This window comes from Mauremys mutica, chromosome 12 (genome assembly GCF_020497125.1).
Source record: "Mauremys mutica isolate MM-2020 ecotype Southern chromosome 12, ASM2049712v1, whole genome shotgun sequence".
NCBI classification, from domain to species: Eukaryota; Metazoa; Chordata; order Testudines; family Geoemydidae; genus Mauremys; species Mauremys mutica.
Window position 1 is genome coordinate 75301001 of NC_059083.1, and position 25808 is coordinate 75326808.

Sequence of the window (25808 nt, forward strand, 5' to 3'; positions counted from 1 at the left end):
TGGAGGCTAGCCTCTCCGGCCAGGAGCTCAAGGGCTGGGCAGGACAGGTAGTTTGCCCACCTCTGTTCTAAGCTGTTCTTCTCCACTTCAGAAACAAGTAGCATAGATATGTTCTCGGCAGGGAAAAAGAACTAGTATATATAAAAGGTCTTTGTTCTGATAAATGCATACAAGTACTTCCTATTGACTTGAGGGAAGACAGTGCAAGATAAAGAGTAAGCACCAGAGCACCACATTATAGGTAAGAAATGAGAAAAAGCAGATGTGTATGTTATTGTCAGATCTACAGTACAATAAGCAAATTGGTACATTGTCTTTTTTTCAGCACAGCTGCAATGGTTTATTCATTTTGAGTCTGTCCTCTCTTCTGAATAATGTACAAGAACGTGAATTTATTGACTGAAAAACAATTTGCTTGAAAATTTAGACTCAGTACTATAGAATACCATCCTAGTTATAAATATGGATTTAGCCAGCACTTTTCATTGAAATGCATGGTTCTTTATTTCCAGGCACTCTTTGCCAGAAAACTATAAAATGAGATCTGAAAAAAAATCTCAAGGTGCAGGCATGAAAATTCAGAGGAAGGCAAGATTTTAGCTAGCTCTGAATCCTTATTTGGAACAAAAGTAATAAGAAGCAAATTCTGTGTCCCATTGTGAATTCATACTAGAAAATTTGATTTTGTTCATTTTCAGCTTTGTAAATGTAATGAGCTAAATTCATCCCCGGTGTGACACCAGCAAATTTACATCAAGGATTAATTTGGTCCAACTTTTTTAAATGATGGCTTAACCAGTGTTTTACTCCTCTACTTTTCAGCTTGACAGGACTCTCTTGTGTAATTTACATTCAACTGGCATTTGTTAGCTTGGATTTCTTGTTGTGCAGTGGGACCCTGTGGGCACATGTGCTGTGGAAGGTGGGAGTAGAGGAAAGGGACACACAGGCCTCCCTGGCCAAAGATGATGAGGGAAGATCTAAAAATGAAGGACCTCAACACCTACAACAGCCGGTAACCCAGGCAAACTATGCCCTTGGAAGCATTGCAGGGATAAGATCTTCATTAGCATGTACTCTTCTGGACTCATCCTCCAATGCATAGACTCATGATCTGTCAAGTAAATCTTATTTCTCAAGCAGGCATGTTCTATGGCTTCAGGGAGAGAAATCTTACTCCTTTTCATGAAATGAATAGGTTCTATTGATTCCCTTGCACAGTACTTCAGATTGATAGTCTACCAAAGCCTATTTCACATGTTGTCATTTTTTGAAGATCAAGACACTGATCATATTTTGTAATCTTCTGCATCACTAGGGGTATCTTTTTAATGTAAAAATTTATATTCTTCTCCTTGGCAACTGAACAGTCAGACTGTGTCCCTTTTGCCCTGGTGTAAGAGCGTATAGTGGAGCTAACAACACATAATGTGGAAGCAAGGACTATCCAAAGCATAGGTGGACTCTTCTGAAGTAGTTCTCCTGGCATAAGTTAAATCCCCCAGAAATGGTGCATTACACACTGACTAAAGCTGTTTCTATGAAGCTGATTCCCATATAAATGAATCCATTCACATTCTCTTATGTAATGGGAGCAGAGGAATTCTTCAGTCTCTATTTGCAATTTGTGCTGAAGATCATCACCAGCCAAACACTGGCAGATACAACTATGTGGTCATGCATCTTGGATGTTCTTCTTGAGCATACCTGTCTGATTGCACAAAAAAATGTCCATAGAAATGCCCTCATAGTGTATGAACAAAAATGAAAAACAAGGAGCTGAAAATAATGACTTAATTTTTGTTTAATTGTCTACATTAAGCCAAACATATAAAAATACAACACAAGTGTTTCAGCAGTGTCTTCCCCAATCTGCTTATGTAAATCAAGTATTTGTGATTAGAACCTACTGCATAAACAGCGCTACACATTTTAAGCAACAGTCCAAGCTATGAAAGGAACAACAAAATATACATTAAGTTGCTGGTTACTATCATCTATCCATCTATCTATCTAGGAAACAAGATAAAAGCATCACATGGGATCACTATAAAACATAGCTTAAGGAAACAAAAGAGTATGAATTTCATTAGAAAAGAAACCTGAAAGTCAGAGATAAGCTAAACTAATATTGGGAAGTGGTTATTTTCATTTGTAGCTAGGGGACACTGTCTGAACACAGATACTGTGTCTTTTACAAAACTTATGGATACTGATCATGGCATAAGGATTTGTGGAGGTGTGGGGGACACACTGTATGAGGAAGTAAAGCTTGTTCTCATTTGATTAAAGATGCAGAATCCTCTTACTAGTTTATGAGTGTCCCTAAATTAAAAAACACAGAAGAAAACATCACGTCTGCACTACTGAGATTATACTGGCATAGCTATGCCTGCATAGCCCCATTGTGTAGACACAGCCTACACTGACAGAAGGTTAGGAACACCACCTTCCAAAATGAAGTTAGGGCTTGTCTACACTTGAAACGCTAAAGTGCCACAGCTGAATTGCTGCAGCTGCGCAGCTGTAGTGCTTCAGTGTAGACACTACCTATGCTGACAGGAGGGGTTCTTCCATCGGTGTAGATAATCCACCTCCCTATCACCTAGCGCTGTCGACACTAGCGGTTAGGTTGGCTTAACTGCGCTGCTCAGAGGTGTGGATTTTTCCTGAGCAACGTAGTTAAGTCAACTTAATTTTCTAGTGTAGACCAGAGACAGGTCTACGCTACAGATTTACATTGGCACAGCTGCACCAGTGCAGCTGCGCTGCTGTAGCATGTCTGATGAAGATGCTCTAAGCCGATGGGAGAGAGCTCTCCGATCGGCTTAATAACTTCCACTTCTACGAGAGGTCGTAGGTATGTCGGCAGGAGAAGCTCTCCTGCTGACATAGTGCTGTCTACACAGTCGGGGTGTGTGTAAGGTCGCTATAATTTTTTCAACACCCCTAAGCAACATACCTATATTGAAGTAAGTATGTAGTGTAGACCAAGCCCAATTCTTAGCTATGTTGACGGAGGCCCTTTTCCATCGACATAACTGCATCTACAACGGGGGAAATCTATGCTGATCGAGGTTGGTTTTTTCACATGCCTGACTGACGTAGCTGTGCTGATATAACTTTTCAGTGTAGACCAGGCCTTAGAATCTCTAAAGATTATTCATGAAAAGTTTAAGGCAGTATTCCTCAAGGTGGTTTTATCTATCTTTGTCACTTTTAAATACATTTCTAAATTGCAATTCTATATTACAAGAATGTTTTAGAAACTGATCTACAAATATCTGGGATAATGCATGCCCTTTATTGAAATAGTATGTATATGGCACAATACCTGTGTGTTTATTGTGCAATAAAATGTCATCAACTAGATGTTGAAATTACCCTGTAAAATTAAAAGTGCCCATTTCTACAGCTGAAGCATGGATTCCGTGGGAGTTGTGTATGCAGCCACTGTTGAATCAGAGCCTGTGGGTTCTCAATTGGAGCTATTACATTTATATTTGTTTTTCAAACAGGAACTTTTAGTTCTGGTTTTTATTACATTTTATATTAATAGTTTAAAACCCATCCTGAAAAGTTGAAATTGTGTTGGAAATAACATGGGCTAAGACCTTGGAGGTTGGAGATGATTGCACATTAGTGCTATGAAAGCAGCATTAATATGGGCTTGTATTCCAACCTATGCACTGTTTTTCATGTAGATTATTCTTGACAGGGGCAGCACTAAACTGCCGAAGATGGAGTGTCTGGAACTGGGGCATATGCTCTAAAATACATGGGCCATACACCCTGCTCCCACCTCCTGGATGCACCTTCCCCACAAGCGGCTATTGTGGCATAAGCTTACGTGTAGAGTGAGGGGTGAAATAAGGCCCCATATATTTTGGGCCTCATCCAAAGTCCATTAAAGCCAATAGGAGTCTCAATTTATTTCAATGGGTTTTCCATCAGGCCCTTTCCAAGGCTATTTTGTAAGTTAATTTTGTGAATAAGACTTACCATACCACTCATCAACCCATGCAAAAGCCTGTCGGTGACCAATCATTAATATATCTCTGACCACCTGTGAAATAAGAAAAAAAGGTTTAAAGTATCTTGTGTAGTAAAACATTATAGAAAAATAAACTATAGTAACATCATGGTCTCTCTATAGGGTAGAAGGACATAAACATCCTGAACTTTGAGACTCTACACTGTTCTATGGTGACATACACAAGAAGGGGACATTCGGGAACTGTACAAAGAATATATTAATATTTGGGCAAGCAGACTGGAACTCCTTTCCCTTCTATCTTAAAATGGAACCTATTAGTTCTTTTCACATATGAGAGGTTAATAACCTTCCAAAATCCTACCAATGTCTGGACATTAAAATACCTGGAGAAGATCATTTGATAATTGTATCATTAATTAATTAATATTTGGAAAGTGGAATGGATGACTTTCCGACCACTTATGAAAGCTGTAAGATAACCTGGATGTTGTTATTCTGTGAAGGGTACTCATTTCTAATTACAGATTTTTAAAAAATCTTTGAAAATATAATATACAAAACTTTGGCAGGAGAATACACCTCTACCTCGCCTCGGGAGCCAAAAAATCTTACCGCGTTATATCGAACTTGCTTTGATCCACCGGAGTGCACAGCCCCGCCCCCCCCGGAGCACTGCTTTACCGTGTTATATCTGAATTTGTGTTATATCGGGTCATGTTATGTCGAGGTAGAGGTATATATAGAAAATCCTATCCAAAAAGCATGAGTCAAAACCTTTATGAAAAAATTCAGGCATTTTTCAATAAAAAAGGGATTGAATTTGCAGAATAGGAGAAGTGTGCAACTGTGACTTTATCATCTTGGAACTCTGTACATGCCCTGAGATATCTGGTTTTAGAAGAAGGAATCACACATCCAGTGAAAATGAACAGTAATATACACTTGAGAGCGAAGCATGCTAAACTTCAGGAAATCAAACGAATGGTGCAAAAGGCATCAGAACTACTGCAATAAGTCAAACTCAGTTGTGCAGAAACTGTCATTCAGTGATATTTTAATATTACGCTAATGGTCCAGTTCTGATCTCATTTACATTGGTTTCTTAGGGTACGTCCAGACTACCCGCCATATCGGCGGGCAGCGATCGATTTATTGGGGATCGATATATCGCGTCTCATCTAGATGCGATATATCGATCCCTGAACGTGCTCCCCGTCGACTCCGGAACTCCACCGGAGCGAGTGGCGGTAGTGGAGTCGACGGGGGAGCCGCGGACATCGATCCCGTGCCGTGAGGACGGGAGGTACGTCGGAATAAGATACTTCGACTTCAGCTACGGTTTTCCCGTAGCTGAAGTTGCGTATCTTACATCGACACCCCACCCCAGTGTAGACCAGGCCTTACTGGTGTAGTTCTTGTGACTTCAGAGGAGACACTCTTGATTTACATCAGTGAGACTGAGGTTAGAATGAGACTCTAAATCTAAGGAGTGGGCTGAGACTGCCATGGTTTTTGTTCTTAGTATTATGAAATTGGCAGATTAGCGTAATGAGAATTAATGAGCTTTTACTGCATCCAGATAGATAACCATTAAAGCCAACAGAGCTGTCAAATTGAAGTAACTCTTTGGCCTCACATTCTGCTCTCACTTTCAGTACATTGGGAGTAACTACACTGATGTCAATGAAAAACCTCTGTAAAATCAGAGTGAGTGAGGTCAGAGTCAGACCCACAGTGTTTGTTTAATTGTGGTAACATTAAATGAACTGCTGATAAAGTGCAATACAGACTTTAAAAGCTTCAAGTAAAGAAATGACAGGAAAAAAATATTTCAGTCTAGAAACATTGTATTGTATTCATCTAACAGTTCAGAATTGTCACAATAAAGCTGTTGTCATTGGCACAAATATTATTTTACCAGCAATGGAGGTCTCTTGAGAAAGGATGTTGTTAGTTCTGCCCACATAAGGATCACAGCACTGGAGATGTTATTACTGGCTGTACTCAGAGATGGGCGAAAAACTAAGCCTTGGATCTGAATAACTCGAGCCTTTGGGGAAGTTTGTATCCAGAGATTAATTTTACAGCTGGGCCTCTTCTCTTTAATTGTCAGACGAAACCCCAGTTCCAATCGCCCTTGAATGTTAAGGAGGTTTGGAACCTGATCTAAACCTGAACTCCTTGGCTCAGACCCATCTCTAGTCCTATTCGTGTGCAGGTCAGGATAATTCTCTAGTTCCACTTGTGCTCTAGCTCTTCTCCTGTGCAGGATAACAGCATATAGGCATTCACTGACCTTATGTACAAATTGTTCTACTCTAGTTTGAAGTCCCCAGACTTCAAATTTCACAGTCACCAGTTTGTAGGAGCACATGATCGGCTGGTGTGTCTCCCTCCAGCCTTCTTTTAAGAGGCCTCTCCCCGTCTTCTCTGACTTGAAATGTTTAGGATCCTGCAAAGCAAGGAGAACCATGATTGAAAAACCTTGGCTGAAAAGTCTCCATTTGTTAGCTTGTTAATGTTCTGTTTTAAGGCACAATGGAACCCTGCTAATAAACACTAAGTAAAAATAACACAATTTGCTTAAATGAATGGCAGGATATATAAGATACATGAGGCCAAATACTAGTCTGTTACCCAACAGCCAGAGCATTGATGGGAGCAGTAGAAACTTGGCGATGCTGTGAAGCTCATTTGGCACAAAAGATATTGTGGCATGGCAGGGCATGACGCTACAGGTCATTCTAGTACAATGCACTATGAGGCACTGTTTATTGCTCAAGGAGCAACAGGTCTATTTCCAATGGGACCTGCTAGCGTATTCTATAGTTGGCAGCATACATACACACCTGACTGTGCTCCAGCCATACCCCTATTTCTGAAAACCATATCTCTTTTGGCATATCACACCCACAGAACATCTGCCAGCACACTCTTGTGGGTTATCGAAGGGTGTCAGCTGGACAGCCCCTTTGCATGCATCACTACTTGTGTGAAGATCTGTGGCTGACTGCACTCTTCCTCTTCCCTACCCACTGCAGGAGTTAGCTAGCTGCCCCAAGTATGTACCTGTCTGAGACATTAGGCACATACTCAGGTTGGCTAGTGCCTTCTGCCATTCACTTCACTGTGGCTATGCTCTATTTTTAGCAGCTAGCTCAATCAGTAGTTAGCATGGCTAGATCTCCTCGATTTGGGACGTACACCCCCCAATTTGAAGACACTGTATACGTAAATCCTGCCTGCATTTTATTTTGGGACTGTCTCTGCACATCATTTGGATGGAAAATAAACAGAAAAAAGTCAAGGGTAAAAAACCAAACAAAAAAACCAACACAGCCAAGCTTCATTATCAATGTGTTGGAAGCAGAGTTACTCACCTGTGTGCTCCTTTATGAATTTATCAAAGGCCTTACCATCTACTGCCTTATACCTTGTACTCATTTATAACTGTGCAAAGGGAATGCAAAGAAGCCATAAAATGCTACACTCCTGATTTGGTAGCATTTTACATGCACTTTGCGCAGGTGTCAATGACAACACAAGTCATGAGGGCAGTGAAGAATCAGGGTCCTAATGTTCAAACCAACTGGGAGCACTGGAAAATTATAAAGAACTCTGTCTCTGAGGTTGAGGAAGCAAGTCAGATACATTTTAAGCCTATGAGAGAACTACATTATGGATATAATCAGCAGATGGTAAAATGTACAAGTTTACATCATCTGTTTGAAGGGCTTGACAATGCTATTGTAAATTCTAAACTAACTTGTATATTACAGGTTGAGAATGAAACTTTACCAAGTTGGAACAGCTCAATCATGGTACCTTTGGACAAAACCCTGAAGGGATTGTAATTTCATCATCAGCTATTTGAAAGCCAAGAAGTATGATACTAAATATATTGTTTGATGGGGAAGTGAAGCCAAGACAATTGCTATTGAAAGCAAAGACATTACATCCAGTCTTGATTCTTAAAACGAAATAGCTTTCCAGGTTCTCAAAATTCATTGCACATGTAATAAACTGTATTTAAAAAATAGGGATGTTTTGGAGATATGGTCATGAGAAGACAGCCAACTTGTTTTCAGGGTTTATTTTAAACAACACAAAAGGTTGTTTAGGTTTAGGTAGGATAGACAAGAAACACTTAGAGATTAGTGGCTGTTTATTTGCATTAGTTTGTTAATTTTTATGTATCTGGCCTTATGTCTATACCTGCTAATTGCACCTTGTCAATCTTCATTTTCAAATGAACAAGGACAGGGAAATAATAATGAATTTACAATGCAACTCCTTGAATCTACACTCAAAATCAAGTTCAGCTGTGCCCTACTCCCTGAGACCTTAATCCAGGAAAGCTTGTGCTTAAGTCCAGACTATTTAGAAAAACACTTAAATATGCACTTCACTTGAAGCACAAACTTCAGTTATGTCCTGAATAAGAGCCTGAATAAAGATGAGCTAGGGAAGAGGCAAAGTGGTGAGACTACTCTGTTTTTATTTCCTGCCACTCACTGTGAGCTTCTCTCTCACTTGGTGGTATTCTTTTTCGAATGTTTATAGTTAGCCCCAATGACTTGGCTTGTGATTTGATTCATAAACTGAAGCTCTACCATGAACCTTTCTGGTTACCAAGCTCAAATGAAGAGATGTTCTTTCCATCTTTCTGAAAATCATTACTTTCACATCCTTCTCTAAATGTGAGTGCAAATACTCTGCTTTCAACCCTACAACACTGTAAAAACCAAATCAGCTTCATCACATGGCAGAGTAACATACCGCTTCATATCACAAATCACAGTCACATAATGTTTGCCCATCTTCTCATTCAATAAAGCTTGACCTCAGCTTGGTCTAGATATTTGAAAAGAACTGTTATATAACTCATAATTGCCTGAAGCAAACAGTTCAATAAAAAAATGTAAGATGTGGATGTGGAATTCTAATAGATGGATCCACGAATTTAGAAGCGGTTTACAGCAACAATGTAGATTGATTTCAAATATTCTGGCACAATATGCATGCAGTAAATAAGTATTCTTCTTCGAGTGCTTGTTCATGTCAATTCCAAACAGGTGTGTGCGCATCACATGCATGACAGCCGGAAGATTTTTCCCCTAGCAGTATCCGTAGGGTCAGCCTGGATGCCCTCTGGAGTCGTGCCTTCATGGCGCCCATTATAGGGCCCTGCCAACCCAACCCCGCCTCAGTTCCTTCTTACTGCCTGTAATGGCTAGCTGGAACTCCCCGTTGCTCTTGCCTTAGCAAGCACGTGTTAGCAGTGTTTGTGTATATAGTTTGTTAATGTTAGATAGTTAGTGTAGTAGTTTTTTCCTTCGGGGGGGTCCCCCCCACCAATGTTTTTCCCCGGCAGCGGGTTATGTTTTGGTCTCTGGGCTTTAAACCGTGCTCGGACTGTGGCAGGTTTATGCAAAAAGTGACCCGCACACTTCATGCTTGAAGTGTCTCAGCGAGGGGCATCTTAGAGAAAGGTGCAAAATCTGTAGAAGTTTTTGCCCCAGGACTCTTAAAGATAGGAAGCAGTGCCTCCGAGTGTTGCTTATGGAGGCAGCACTTCGGCCTCAGTCAGAGCCGGGTGTGGCGGATCCGGCTTCAAGTGCCGCACCCTTGGTGCACAGTGCTCCAGTATTGTCCATGCATGAGCCGGTGCCAAAGAAGGACTCTGCTAGAGACCCTCAGCACCGCCATGGCTCTGCCCACAGGCCCCAGACGTTGCACTCCCCAGTGCCCCACAAAAGGAAAAAGGCTGACAGAGGGCGACTGTGTCACCACACCCCCATCAGGCACCCATTTGGTGGGGATTCCATTGACTCCTGCCCCGAGATGGGTCCAGTCGAGTCCAGACCAGCACCGCTCACCAGCACACCACCACAAGGCCTCCAGCTCCCCTCTACACTGGAGGCGTTCGAGGCAGCAGTGGACCTTTTGGCACTTACAGTGCCACCCTCACTTCCTAGGTGAGAGATCGCCAGCACAGGTTCCAGGCCTGATACATTCTGTGGGCAAACCGGTGATGATGTCGGCCATAAGACCACCAACCCCATTGCATCAGCCTGTGGCACAGGTGGCCCTTGTGGGTGAACTGCTTCCGGTCCTCCAGTTGGCACTGCTATCCAGCACCAAGCGACTCCGCTCCTCCATGGTCATCACAGTCAGATACCTCAGAGTCAGAAGCGGAGTTGTCGTGCTCTAATAGGAGCAGAAGATCCTGCTCCCACCGCAACTGACAACCCTACCTGGCACTGTGGCTGGGCCAATGGCAGGCTCCTTAGTGGCTCTTCTGGACACCCTGGGCCTATCACCAGAGCTAGGGCTCCAGAGTGGCATTGGTGGCCTCAGCTTCTTTCAGGCTGGGCATCCAGGTGGGGACACACCCGCTGACGTCAATGGTCTTGGCTCCGATGGAACCATCGATGACTGCGGCACCAATCATACCATTGGCAACTGGGGTGATGTTTGCAGCACCGCTCTCGGCACCGATACCGGCACCACTCATGACGCCAACTGCAACATTGTTGGGGGCACCAGTCCCGATGCCAACTGTGTCACCGACCATGGCACCGACTGTGGCTCTGGCCATGGCACTGACCGCAGTGCAGCTGCTCCTTGCCCCACGGGACCACAAGGGGCCAAGGGCAGGGAACAGGCCCCAGTACCAACCACCATCTCATCTTCCTCATCGCTGGATGATGCGGTGACAGGTTCCTCAACGACTCCGGCCTTAGAGGACACTAGGGTCCTTCAGCATCTGCTGAGATGGGTGGCCCAGAACCTTAATATCAAAACTGAGGAGGTGGTGGAGGAGGCCAATCTGATGGTCAACATCCTCTCCCCCCACTCCCCGGGCCATTCCATATCATGCTGCTGCTGATTAAAACTTTCAGCAATGCCACTAAGACTCTGTGGCAGACCCCGTCCTGGTTGCCTCCGACCGCTAAAAGGCACGTGTGGAGGTTCTCTGTTCCCTCTTGAGGATATGAGCATTTATGCACAGTGTCAGCACACATTGTTAAAAACTTTGGATAAAATATTCAAAAGTGCCTATGTGACTTAGGAGCCTGAATCCCATTTTCAAAAGTGGCATAGGCTCTTGCGAGCCTAAATCCTGTGAACTTTAAATGAGACTTAGATTTCTAAGTGCTTAAGTAATTTTTGAAAGTGGGATTTAGGAGCCTAAATTGCTTATGTACTTTTGAAATTTTTGCCTTTTATTCTTTTAAGGAATTTTCATGTGGTTTCAGATGATCTCTAGTTCTATATTAGTGGAGAAGAGTAATGTTATAATAAGCTGATGATAACTGCTACTATCAGATAGTGCTGAGAGTCACATTGACCCATACATGTAATCTATAGTTTTAAGCCCCAACGATCATTTCGGTTCATGAGGAAGATACAGCAAATGAAGATTTCTCAGTTACTATTTCATGTTTTTAACTGTATACTTTGTACTACATCAAATGTCATTTTCCAGCTGCAGGATGCCTAGATCCATGATCAATTTTCTTTTATTAAACATTTTTTCAATTTAGGTATTCTGTGGTTCTTATTAGCAGCATGGATGTTTCTTTCATATCAGTGAGTAACTTCCTGCTCTTACTCAACTAAAAGTGGACCATTGATGATTGCTCTTAAATGAAATGTTCAGGTAGGGTCTGTCTGACCTGGATAACATCTTATTTCCAGATAAGATGTTATCTGGAAACTTCTGGTCCAGAATTTGTCAGGCTGATAAACTAGAAGTTTATCTGCCACATTGGGTTATTGAGTCCAGAGGTTACCTTAAAGAATTCTATTTTTATATACTTAAGGCAGGGACTATCTTTTCATTTTGTGTGTATACAGTGCCTAGTATAATATTTTCCCCACCCCAGCAAACCTCTAGATAAAAAATTCCAAATTCACCCCAAGTAACTCCATCAAAGTAAACAGAATGACCCCAGCGATGAATGTGGCTCAATATCCAAGTTTCCATAGTTTATCAAAGGAAACTAAACAATGACCATCTAAATTGCTTGAATATCTAATTGCAGCTGGGATTTGTATTTTGCTCAAACCATAACAGTTATCAGGAGGTTACAAAAGGCATTTTGTTCTTTTGGAAAGTTAACTCAGCACACAACTGTATTAGTGATGAAGACTCTTCCTTAGCTGTTGGTCCACAAACAGGCCACGGATATCTACTGCATTGCTCCTGGCTGAGAATCCTTTTAACAGTGACCACAGTGGATGCTCACAGATGGTCTCTTGGTTCTCTTTAATCACGCCCATCTGTTTGAAGGACTAGTCATAAATTGGCTGGAGTGCTTAAAGCACAGGTGCGAGGTGGTGATAGACCTGGACAGGCAACCTGCATAGCTCAAGAAGTGCCAAATCTTTTATGGGAAATCCTTCCTTTTAGAAAACATTAACATACAGATATCGCATGATGCACCTTTATGAATCAGGGCTGGGAAAGGCAAAGACTGTGGGGAGTATATTTCCATTACGGTACATTGAAAATAAAGGGTCAAATCCTAAGGACATTATTCAGCAATTACTCAGTCCTTGCTCAGGCAAGCTGGTATTCAATTCAGTGGGAGTTTTGCCTGTTTGAGGACTGAGTAAAAAACTGAGTAATGTGGCCAAAGGAGCCACATTACCTTTCTGTTTTCCAAAATAAGTGCTCATCTCATTCAGAAAAATCAGGAATTCATCCAAATATTTCTTTGGGCACCACAGAGAATCTCTTTTCAAAATGTAATTAGAAATGAATTTAAAATACTCCTTGAAAGGGGGACAATCATTACACTCTTGGGCCTTGTCTACACTACAAGACTATTTCGAATCAACTTAGTTCGAATTTGTGGATTCGACCTTATGAAGTCGAATTTGTGTATCCATACTAAATACACTAATTCGAATTTCTGAGTCCACATTCACGGGGCCAGCGTCGACTTTGGAAGCGGTGCACTGTGGGAAGCTATCCCACAGTTCCCGCAGTCCCCGCTGCCCATTGGAATGCTGGGTAGAGCCCCCAATGCCTGCTGGGGGGAGAAATGTGTCGAGGGTGGTTTTGGGTAAGTGTCGTCATTGAACCGTCAATCACAACCTCCCTCCCTCCCTCCTTGAAAGCGCCTGCGGGCAATCGGTTCGTGCACTTTTCTGGTCAGTGACAGCGCGGACGCCACAGCACTGCAAGCATGGAGCCCGCTGCGATCATCGCCGTTTTCTCCTCCTCGCACTTTATCGTCCACCTCTTCCACAGTCAGCTGATGAGAAATTGGGCTACTTTTCAATGGTGCTGCAAGCACTGGGGGACCATAGGGGACATTTTGCAAACATCAACGTCGGGTGGCCGGGCAAGGTTCATGATGCCTGTGTTTTCAGGAACTGTGGGCTTCTCAGACGCTTGCAGGAAGGTAGTTTCTTCCCGGACCACGAAATAACTGTTGTGGATGAGCAGATTCCTAAAGTCATCCTCGGGGACCCAGCCTGCCCGCTAATGCACTTGCTCATTAAGCCCTATACAGGCGCCTGGGACAGCAACAAGGAACTCTTCAAATACCAGCGAGCAGCGTGACCTGTGACTGTTCATTTTCTTTACAGAGAAGCTGAACCTGCCCCTGTTTCTTTACCCACTGACTGTTGACTCTCCTCTTCGGTTACATACCCCGTTCACCCCGTTTCCCCCACTTCCAACACACGTGTAAAAATAAAATACATGTCCCATTGTTACTGAAGAAAGGTTTCTTTATTCATGACTTTGCGTTAAAGGGTTGAAACTGGGAGGCAGACTGTGCTGGGTAGGGTGTGCGGTGATGTAAAGACCGCCTCTAAACTCAACGAATGACAGGCTCCTGCTCCTAGAGCGGTCCGCAGTGCCAGAATGCTTCTTTAAATGGAGCCTGCCATCCCTCTTTTTCGAATTCTGTGTGCGGGGGGATATGTGACCTTGTGGCGGAGGAGTACGGATACAGATTCCTCTGCTGCGTGACTCAGCGGTCCAGGACAAGGACCGCTGTATAAGATCTGTAACCGCCCTCCCCCGCTACAAAGTCACATCCCCCCGCCCACACAGAACCTGGAAACCACCTCCCATACCGACCATGGTGCCTACTGACTGCACTGTGTGTGTGACCCACTGCTGATCCTGCCCCCGTGTCTGTACCCTGGGAAAGGTGACTGTCCTATGCAATTAACAACCCCCTTCCCCACGCCCCCCATTCAAACACAGTCTTCTTTGAAAAAACATGACGGAAACAGTAATTAACAGCAAAGTATTTTTATTACTTAAGTAGACACTTAGGGGATGGAACTGGGATTGGGACTTGTGCGAGTCCGGAAGGGAACGACTTCTGCAAATGTAGGGTATGAGAGCTTTTGGGTACTTGAGCACTCTGCTGGGGTGCAGTGACAGTTTACACGGCCTCTGGCGCCCCTCCTTCTGGTTATTTTGGGTGAGGGGGGTATGGGACTTTGTGGCGGGGGAGGGCGGTTGCAGATACACTGCAGGGGGGCTCTGTCCTCCTGCGGTCCTGCAGAACATCCACAAGGCGCCTGAGCGTGTCCGTTTGCTCCCTCACTAGTCCAAACATTGTTTGAGTCGCCTGCTTGTCTTCCTCACACCACCTCTCCTCCCGTTCGCTGTGTGAGCGCTGGTACAGAGAGACGGTCTCCCTCCACTGGCTCTGCTGGTCCGCCTCGGCTAGGTAGCAGCCCATACGTTCATTGAACATCTTGTCCCTTGTCTTTTTCTTTCTCCGCCTAATCTTTGCCAGCCTCTGCGAGGGGGATGCTGTGGCAGGTCTGGAGACAGTGGAAGCTGTGAGATGGGAAACAGGGAGTGAATTCCTTGCAAAGATACATTTTTGCGAACAATTAACTGAGTGTAGGCTGTCTCTGTGAATTCTGGGTTGAGACCCCTGTGCCTGCTGGGGCACAAATAATTTTCACGGTGGATTCTGGGTAAATGTCGCCAGTCATTCCTTCCTCCGGGAAAGCAACGGCAGACAATCATTTCAAGCCCGTTTTCCCAGAATTGCCCTGGCATACGCCATAGCGTGGCAACCATGGACACTGTTTTGCCTTTTGTGTATGTCACCGTATGTGTACTAGATGCCGCTGACAGAGGTGGTCCAGCAGCGCTACACAGCAGCATGCTTTTGCTTTTGCATGACAGCAGAGATGGTTACCAGCCATATTGTACCATCTACCATACCATAAATTGGTAATAAGATGGTAATAAGATGGGCATGGTTACCTGTCCTTTTGCACTGCACCATTTGGTGCTGTCATAAGTGCCTCTGGCCAAGCAGCCAGGGGCGCAAAAGCAAAAATTGGGAATGACTCCCTGAGTCAATCCCTCCTTTTTGGTATCTAAAAATAGAATCAGTCCTGCCTAGATTATGGGCAAGTGTACTAGAGAACCACTGTATCATAGAACCAGAGAGCACAGCTGCTCTGTGTCCGATCCTGCATAAATTTGGAGCTGTATGCTATTCACAGGGGGTGCTCCTGCAACAACACCACCTGTTCATTCCGGCCTTCCCACAGCCTTCCTGGGCTACCATACCATTGTCCCACCACTTGTGTGATGAAGTAATAAAGAATGCAGGAATAAGACACAGTGACTTGTTTGTGAGAAATGAGTGGAAGGAAGCCTCCAGCTGCAATGATAGTCCAGGCAGGACATTAATTACTGTGGATGAAGGAGCCCATCATCCCTCTGCTAGTCCAGGGGCAATTCAATCTTTTCTTTACACAGGAAGGGTGGGGGCTGATGGAGCTCAGCCCCCTGTTGCAATGAGGAGGACGGTTACCAGCCATACTGCACCATCTACCATGAAAAATTAGGGCCAGGAGCCCTTGATCGACCTCACAGATGCTAGTACGCATGGTTACCAGTCCTTTTGCACTGCCCCATGTGCCAATAGGCTGATGATGAGGACGGATACCAGTCGTTTTGTACCATCAGCCATCCATAGCGTGGGGGGAGCAAGGATGTTGGTGTTGAGTGCTGCACTATCGCGTCTATCTGCAGCATTCAGTAAAGATAGGGTGACATGTAAAAGAGTCAACAGAGGATTGTTTTCACTTCTGGTGGTGGGTGGGGTGTGCGCGCAAATTGCCGAACTATGCCCTGACCCACCGCAGACACTGTGTTTGACCCTAGAAGCATTTGGAGCTCATCCAAGAATGCAAATACTTTTCGGAGACAGCAGGAACTGTGGGATACCTTGCGTCCTCATTCCCCCCTCCCTCCATGAGCGTCCATTATATTCTTTGGCTTTCCGTTACGCTCGTCACGCAGCTGCGTGCTGAGTCTGTGCTATGCCGTCTGTCCGTAGATTTTTTAAAAATACTTTGGACCAGGCGTAAAATTACAGTAATTACCCTAATTAGATGCACGAGTCTCCGAGCGAGATCACCCTGAGGACGGTCACTGAAGGAGATAGAGAGCACATGCTGCGTGAAAGCTAGCACGAACCAGGGCCCGATGCAGCAGTGCTCGGGGAGGCAGTGCTCCCTGAGTACCTCATGAAAGCCTTGCGCGGAAAAGTGTGCTACCACGGAGCACCCAATAAGGCAGCTCTCCCCAGGAACCTCCTGCTGATGCTTTTCGATTAACGCAAGGAGAGCTTCGTGGAGATCTCCAAGGATGATTTCTGTTCTATCCCCATATATAGAGAGCCCTCCTTTTCACACACTTAAGATTCCTGTTATATTAAGAATAAAAGTTAACATGGTTAAAGCACTTACCGACTGCTCCTTCCCCTGATTCAGGATCCGGGTTCATGGCCGGGGAGGGTTGGTAGGGGATCTCCGTGACGGTGATGAATAGATCCTGGCTGTCGGGGAAACCAGCGTTGTAAGCGCTCTCGCCTGCCTCGTCCTCCACAAACCCTTCCTCATCTTCCCCGTCTGTGAACATCGCCGAGGAACTGTCCGTTGACACTGTCCCATCATCAGAGTCCATGCTCACTGGTGGGGCAGTGGTGGCAGGCTCCGTAGCGTCCGTTTGCCGGTTTGATTTTTTGGTAGCCTTGTCTGGGGTCCTTTATTTTCACGCGGCACTGCGTTGCATCCCGGCTGTATCCTCTGTCTCTCATGGCTTTGGAGACCTTCTCGTAGGTCTTTGCATTCCGTGTTTTGGAGCGCAGCTCCGAAAGCACAGACTCCTCGCCCCACACACCGATCAGATCAAAGAGTTCCCAGTCAGTCTATGCTGGGTCCCTCTTTCTATTCACAGATAACATGAACTCCTCTGCTGGAGAGCTCTGCATCGTGGCAGGTGCTGCGGAGCTCGCCCCGATGTCCAGCCAGGACGTCAGATTCAAAGTGCCCAGACAGGAAAATGAATTCAAATTTTCCCGGGTCATTTCCTGTGTGGCTGGTCAGAGAATCCAAGCTCCGACTGCTGTCCAGAGCGTCAACAGAGTGGTGCACTGTGGGATAGCTCCCGGAGCTACTAAGTTCGATTTGCATCCACACCTAGCCTAATTCGAGCTAGCCATGTCGAATTTAGCGTTACTCCACCTGTCGGGGTGGAGTACCGAATTCGAACTAAAGAGCCCTCTAGTTCGAATTAAATGGCTTCCTGGTGTGGACGGTTGAGCGGTTAGTTCGAATTAACGCTGCTAAATTCGAATTAAAGTCCTAGTGTAGACCAGGCTTTGGATCCATGTATTTTGAATCCTAGTGTAAATCAAGCACAGAGGCCGCAGTCTTTTTGCTTTGTTAGCACTTGATAGCTAAAGTGCTGTTTTTAGAGCACTTTGTACTTGGCAATACAATGTACTGCAAACACAGAGCAATTTGTGCCTTTCCCTAGCAAAATGACTTTATCAGATGAGCCTGCCTCATAAATTATATCGGACAAGCATTGAGAGAGTTGGGGAAGGATTTTCTAAACCATCCATATACTTTGGTTGATGAATGTTCTAGAAAGGACCACACTGAGGCACTGAATTCTGAATGCTATGTTTGCCCTAAGGTTAAATGATTAGGTGACTTCAGTGTTTAAGGGAACAAGGCTCATACAAAGGCTTTGCTGTGCTGAAGGGTACACTTTGCAATTTTTGGACTAAAGAATACTTTGCTATTTGTAAAAAATAAATCCCAGATTTCTGTGGGAGTTCACCTCAAAAGACATATTGTTACAAAGCTTACACTCATCATTAACTCGCAAAGTTGTCATGGCCAGATCAACCCAATAAAACACACACGGCTACATTCTGATCTTAAGACATTAAATGGTAGGGTTAGGAATATGAAGGGCAGACAACATTTTAAAGCCACCATTCCAATCCCATTGAAGACAGTTGAGTAGCACTGGTGTAATAGAGCAGGCCTTAAAATTTTGTCTGTCCTCTTACATTCTTAACCTTTAGTTCCCAAGGCAAGAGTAAAGTGACTTAGCAGCAGCAGCTCAGGGGAGGGATTACAGGTTAATTCAGTGAAATCTAATCAAGACACTTATCTGAAACTAAGTTCTTGCACTGGCTGTCAGGAAGACATCAGATCAAGTTTAGGTTTTGCTATTTACCTGCAAGTCTTTATGTTCAAGATTATCCCTGGCCCTTGCCAATGCACCAATCCTGACCTGCAGCAGCCAGTGCTGGGCCTATATGGCTCTGTCAGCTCTGTACTAGAAACACTCCTCCTAGTCTACTCCTGGGGCTCTCTTGAACATTCATTGCTCTCCCAGCGCTCCTGGTAATCCACCTCCGAGCGCTGGGAAAACAGCCTGTTTACACTAGTGCTTTAAAGCGCTCAGACTTGCTGCGCTCAGGGGGGTGATTTTTCACAGCTCTGAGCCAGCAAGTTAGAGCGCTATAAAATGTATGTGTAGACAAGCCCTTAGTCTCCAGAAGTGAAAGGGCAGTGGGCTAACACTGCACCTTTTTATCCTCCTACAGGTGGCTTTTTGGATGCCTCAAGACAAAGATTCTTTCTGGTGCGCAGATTCTTTTTCTTAAACTCCTACCAGGGAACATTCTACCAACAGGTATTTGATACGAAGTTAATTTTTTTTTTAGTCCTAAACTAAAGATCAATTTGTTTGATCTAGCATTTCAGAACTAATTCTTCGTGACTGTATTTTGAACTGTGTGACCTGGCATTTCATCAACAGCTGTGAGGGGTAGGCTTTGGATTTCAGACTGTACGTACAGTGATCCAGAAGGCTATGTCAGTGCAAACTCCTACTAGTATATTTTAATTGTAAATTTTGTATTTCATTTTTTAAATATTTCATTTTTTATTTGACGTTTATAAAAATAATTTCCCTGAGGCTGCTAGATAAATACTGCTTTACCCCAAATGTCAAGACAATTCTGCTATAAAGCAAAGACATTAAAAAAAAAAAGAAGTACACGGTTCTGTGGCACAGAAGTGTAGCCTACAGACCATCTCTAGTATATATGGTCTTGTCTACACAGTGGAAATTGACAGGAATAACTAACTAGCATAGTTTAGCTACTCCAGAATAACACCTGTGTAGACACTATTCTGGAATAAAAGTGACCTTATTCCAGAATTATTACTCTATTCTGGAATAATTACTCCACTCACAAAGCAAAGTCACTTTTATTCAGGAATAGATTATCCACAGGGGGACTATTCCAGAATAGCTATTGCAATATACTTATTCCAGTAGACAAGCACAGTGATTGATATGCAAAGTGAAAAGGGATTCAAGGACATTAGACCAACATCTGCTCCAAGATACTTCATAGTAAATCTGGAGTGATTCCATTTGAGTTAACGCAAGGTGTAACTGGGAACAGAACAAAGACATTTGACCCTTTGTTGCTCTAGCACTGAGCACAGGCTTTGATATGCGTCATGAAACTTTTCTGTATCAGAAACTCTTAACGGAACAGTTTTCATTATAGAGAGAAAATTTTGTTTTCTTTCTTCTACTCTGACACTTTAACAAGCTGAGATGACAAAAATGATTGATAAAAATGGGAATGGCCCTAAACTCAGACCCAGCTGTGGCATACATGGAGGACGCATGGTAATCTAGCCAGGCATTCTACAAGCTACTTAACTGGTGTTAGTAACTACAGGGAGATTTTCACTTGGTTCTGCTTAACCCAAGCTGAATTACTATACTGACAATTTAACACACTTTTACTATGGGAGCTGAAGCAGCTGTATTATTTCAAATGTCATCATTCTCTGTGCCTGAGGTATAATACGGGTGTAGTTATTCTAAAAGCACCCCGACAGTGGTAAGTTGGACCCATTAAAACACAGCTGTCTTACACTAAACAGAAATTGAAGGAGAACTGTGACAGCTGCATGAAATCTTTCTATTTGGAGGTAATTTAAAAAGCTTACTCCCTGCCCCCCAACTTCAGCCACTTTGCTATAAACAGGAAATGAAACATTGTTAATCTGAGAATTTAAATATGGTGGCAAAGAACACTTGGCCTAATAGTTCAGCGCTACGATAAATGTTTTGTTTATGTGAATGGCTCACTTGAGGCTCTCATTCTTGAGCAGTAGCTCAGCTTCCCACAGCTCCCACTGGCTGCGAGTGGCCGTACCTGCGGACGCTCAGGTAAACAAAGCATCTCATCACCCACCACAGGCCTACCATGAATAAGCTGCGAACCAAGTTTGGGAAACCCCCTGCTCTAAATCGAGCCCCTGAAATGTGAGTCATAGTCACTCAGGAAGGTGGCAGCAAAAGGTTTGATGATGAGAAACACACAGAGTGTCATCACCAATAATTGTAGATAGGAAGAACTCCAGGGAAGACACTGAGGTGCAAGTGAAGAGACCTGAGACCTGAGACCTGAGTGTACCCCAAGTCCAAACTGAATTAGTTCCTGAACAAATGTATGGGCCAAATTCAGACAGAGTTGCACTTACTTGCACCCAGTCTGAATTTGGCCCATTGATTCTCATTCAGAGTTATATATGGAATGATATCAACCCATTTTCTTATGCTGGCTCTATGAGATCACCCAAGTTCTCAGTGCAAAGTTTAGTGGTTTTGCTAGCATGTTTGCATACACAGAACTGTGACCATGTCCAGCCCTTGTGATTATGCAGGCTCATGTGGGTTTAGATAAACCTTTTTCAGATGCCTTGGACATTTACAATGCTCAGTGTATGAGTGCAGAAAAGGCAGGAAGTGAAGATTGTGGGGTTTGGCTGATCCAGTGGTTATCTAATATACAAAATCCATTAATACCTTGGCCAGTTTATTTATTTATAAAATTATTTTTGCACCTATCCTCAAAATACATGGGTACTTCACAGCAATAAAAATAAAATTTTCTTTTGAAAGGGCCAGATCCTCAGCTGGTGCCAATCACTGTACCTCTTTGAAGTCAATTTACACCTGAGGATCTGCCTATGTTTGTGCTTGCCATCATTAATAAAATCCTGTGATTCAGTAGTGCTTTTTTGCAAACATTGAAGGATGAGACCGTCACTCTTAAACGGATTAGGATCATTTAGATGGCTCTGGCCAAGAGATCACTCAAGATTATCCTGACCAATCATTGGTAGACATCCTCTAGCATGCTCCTGGCTGAAATGATAACAGCTCTTCAGCACATGTGGCCCCTGGGTAACTATATCTTTGACTCTTCAATTTGTAGCTTCTGTTTGTTGCCTTGGAAGAGGAGGGGAGCAAATATATGTTACATGAATTACACTTCCCCTCCCCCCCTTCAATCTTTGTCCCGTTCTCACAAAACACATCTCCCCTGTTTAGTTACAGCAGAAGTCAAAGTGCGCCGCATGACTCCAATTGGAGATTATGTACATGAAAGACCTGTCTTCTGTAGCTTTGGCTCTACTGTTTATGTGAAAATCACTGCTATGTGATGTGCAATGGAAGGGAAAATACAACCTCTTTAACCTGACTGATACATCCCTACAAATATATTAGAATAGGATACCTCTTTTAGACTGTGGGCTCTGTGGAGCAGGAAATGTCTGTTTTGTTTGTACAGCGCCTAGCACAACAGGACTCCTGATTTCTCACTGGGGCCTCTAGGTACTACTGCAATATTGATATTATTATTAATAAGAATATAATCTTTATGTGTAACACAAATAGGTCCAGCTTTTCTGAACTTTGTTAAAGTTAGTGCAGCTGTGTGCATTTACACCAGGAGAAGATTTGGTCCATAATCCATGGGTTGGTTCATAAACAGAAACTCAAAGAAAGGTCACAATCAAATTGCAGAAAGTGGCTTTTCATGCAGAGGCCACTGAAATATTTATGATATTGATACAGTCAATTTACAAAGATGGGGGGAGGGGGAGAAAGGAAAGCTGAATGCCTCAGAGCTAAAAATAAACAGTTTGAGTTACAAATATCAGCCTAATCAGAAAAAGTATGTTGTTAGTGCAATTTTCTCTGATCACACTAGCACAGGAATAATGATCCACCTATACAAATAGACTAATAAACACTGATATATTACAAGAAGATTCAATGCTGCATCAAGTGAAAGGAGAATCTGGTCTGTGGGTTGTAAATTGTGTAGAAAAATCCCTTTGAACCACTCTGAAAATTGTACATCAATCTGTTTTTAGTAGAAACACTGTTAATTGTACTATGAAAAATACAAAGGACCAGATTCTCATTTACACTATGGTCCCTTTATGGTAATGGAGCCTTAAAATGGGCAGAAATTATATATACACCTTCTTTATGGCCCCTTTACACTGCCAGAGTAGACTAAAGAGCCTTAGTGTAACTGAGAATCTGGTCCATATTCTTCATACGGGAATGTGAAAACACAGCCTGGAAACCTCTGAGTGTACTGAATCAGTTTTTAGAAATTCATTACCAACTACCAAATACACACTGTATTTTTTTTTAAATGAGTACAGGACACTCTCCCCCCAAATATTTACTTTTCCCTTAAATTGGAATGATGGGCATCTTAGCTCTCAGTATTTTATTAATTGTTGAAGAAACTCCTATGGTCTCTGCATAAATTATGTTCAAGAACTGAGAGAAACATAACAGTTGTTGGGATATTTTTGTTGTTTAACAACATGCAAACAAATCTCAATATGCTTGGAATCAGAGTCATAGATTTGTCCTTGAAATATAACACATGGTCTTTGAAACTCTTCACTGAGTTAACATGAAGTTGTTTTTCTGCATTGTAAAATAAACCTTATCAAAATGAAATTTAATAGTTGGGTATTAAGGAACCATAAGAAATGTTTAAAAGCTATTTGTTATCTTTATGTTTATAGTATCTTGAAATGCATATTGAGATGAAAAAATATAACTTGATTTCCATAAAACACGGCCAGATACTGGCCAGTTTAACTGCATGTCTGTTCTCTGCAGCTGTTATTCCTAAATGGTACTGGAAGACCATGGGATAGAGTTAAGATACCGTGAGGCTGGTGAGTCATTTGACAAGGTGACATATAGCATGGATTTCAGTACGCAACAGATGGCTTTTACTCTACAATATACTTATTTTTCACTCTGTTAGAAATACAGTTTTTCACCGTCTGTATTATGATGAGTAATGTATTATAAAAATTTCAATAGGAAGTATAAATAGGAGATTGTAACATATGGCTTTCACAGTATGAAATACAGATTCCCTATCTTATACAAATATTTCCACTGGCAGGTCTACATTTTCTATCCTAAAAATGGTTGTGCAGTCTTGTTGTGCACTGTTAAACAGCCACTGTGCTCCACCCCTGCTATGAGGATATTATTGGGTCCAGCCTCCCTTTCTGCAGAAGCAAATTGTGCCTCCAGAATGAACAGCAGGCATGAATGGGAGTAGTTCTCCCTCTAGCTACCTGCTTTGAACCTGCAGTTGCGTAGTGTGAGGCGAAAGTGCTCACACTTGCCACTGAAGGGTGGGTGTTAATTCTGCAGCTGTAAATTGCATCCACCTAAAGGCGGGAGCCCTTCAGCACACTTTAGATTATTGAAACACGTGGCTGAAATTGTCAAAGAAGCTTAAGAGAGTTAAAAGAACAGGAGTACTTGTGGCACCTTAGAGACTAACAAATTTATTTGAGCATAAGCTTTCATGGGCTACAGCCCACTTCTTCGGATGAATTAAGAGAGTTAGGCGCTCAGTCTTCATTGAACTTCAATGAGTTTTGGGTGTCTACATCCCCTAGGCTTCTCTGAAAATCTCACCCTATATATTACATAGAAAAAACTATGTTAAAAGAACAGCATTTAGGTTATAACGTTGAGCATTTGAATGTTAGGAAATGCCAGATTTATGGTTGCTCATGCAAGCTTAATTCAGCCCCTTTGTGCTTTGAGCTTGTGCCCCAGACAAAGCAGGGATCCTATGGAAAAAATAGTATGTTATCAAATAATTAAAGACTCTACTATAATGCATATGCAGTGCACAAGATGGCAGAATAGCATAGTTATTTTATATGTAATTATATTATGTGCATTGTAACAACTTCTCAGCATGCATCTTAAGCAAAAGTCTTGAGCTTGATAAAGGAATCACTTGGCAAAATTCTATGACCTGTGTTATGCAGGAGGTCACACTAGATGATCATAATGGCCACTTCTGACTATAACATCTATGAATCAGCAGCAGCCTGAACTCTGAACCTTCAGGACCACAGTGCACACTGCTACCACCTGAGCTACAGGACTAACTACACTAACTAGCAGCAGCAGCAGCTGCTGTGGGTGGACCAGTGGGCTGAAGTACTGGATCTAAGGGATGGCCAAGGGGATGATGAGCCTGGCCCATGAATCGCTCTATCTCCCCCTTCCCTACAGTGGGAATTGGGGAACTTCCTGCCCCATGAGGTGCCCCCTGGTGGGACCAGGTGATGGGTCTGGGGAGATTTCTGGGGTGGATGGAGGGGAAGCTGCTCCTGGTAGGTGGGGGGTAGGAGTTCCTGCCCAATGTAGTGCCTCTAGAGGGGGACTTGGTCATATGCTGGACACAGGGGTGGAGAGGAGCCCAGCTCAGCTCTTTTTCCTCACCCCTAACACTGCTCCCAGGTGTTCGCAATAAAGCATGTGCTGCAGCAGCCCAGCCTTAGAATGTTGGTGTTAGTTATTATTTATGCAGGCTGCCAATGCTTTCTGAGGAATGCAAGCAAGAGAAAGAAAATTGTGATTTTGAACAGTTTATAACAACACAAGTCAAACAGAATTTCACAGAACAAAGACAAGGCACTTCTCCGCCCTGAGAACATTTCCCCTGTTAAATATCAAAGGCCTGTTGTAAACTGGAGATTTAAGAACTTCTCAAAGAAAAGAATGCAAGTGTCTTTTATAATGGAAATTGTTAGGCAACCTAAATATAGGGGTCACTTCCAGATCCCTCTATAATCTATAGCTCTAGCCCACATTTTTAGACTAATGATCAGTACAATTTTATTTGAAAATACAAAACTAGTTTGAATCCTAAGAACTCTTTCCTAGCCCTGTCCTTCCATATACACGAAACAGTCCCATCAAGGACCTTTTATAATTCATATGAACATCTTAAGATCTTAAAAGAGATCCACAAATTTTGCATATGGATGCCATGTCAAACAAAGATCAACCGGAAGTGTGTCTGTTCCCTGTAAGCAGACTGCAGAGCAATCCATGTATTGTTTAAAAGCCTTCTCCGATGCTTTTGAAGAAAAAGAACCTATTTTTGAAAGTACAAAGACAAATCTGGACAACATTTTAGCACTGCAGTGGAGGATTCTCTGAAGCTCCTAGTGAGCAGCATCTGGGTTCTGCAACGGGTCAAATATGTAGAAAAAAACCCTACCAGTGACAAATGAACTCTAGGCTACATTCCTTCTTCACTGTTTT

At 43.1% G+C, this 25808-nt stretch overlaps 1 protein-coding gene and 1 long non-coding RNA gene across 9 annotated transcripts in view; one reads left to right on the forward strand and one right to left on the reverse strand.

Moving 5' to 3' along the window:
• LOC123346549 overlaps positions 1 to 25808 on the forward strand; it is a 57382-nt gene that overhangs the window by 18731 nt on the left and 12843 nt on the right. Inside the window, exons 4-5 of one of the 4 annotated variants that reach the window (XR_006573012.1) lie at positions 18916 to 19004; positions 23337 to 23395. The exons of 1 other annotated variant lie outside the window; for it this stretch is intronic. This is a non-coding gene — a long non-coding RNA (uncharacterized LOC123346549). The remainder of the gene's footprint in view (positions 1 to 18915; positions 19005 to 23336; positions 23396 to 25808) is intronic. 2 more of the 4 variants (XR_006573013.1, XR_006573014.1) reach the window with 2 other exon arrangements.
• The window catches only part of PITPNC1 (phosphatidylinositol transfer protein cytoplasmic 1), a 200750-nt gene that overhangs the window by 13389 nt on the left and 161553 nt on the right, over positions 1 to 25808 (reverse strand). For all 5 annotated transcript variants that reach the window (XM_044984008.1, XM_044984012.1, XM_044984009.1 and 2 more), the window contains 2 exons: positions 6294 to 6449; positions 4003 to 4066 (listed from right to left, as the gene is read on the reverse strand). In XM_044984008.1, coding sequence (XP_044839943.1) covers positions 4003 to 4066; positions 6294 to 6449 — 220 coding nt within the window. The remainder of the gene's footprint in view (positions 1 to 4002; positions 4067 to 6293; positions 6450 to 25808) is intronic.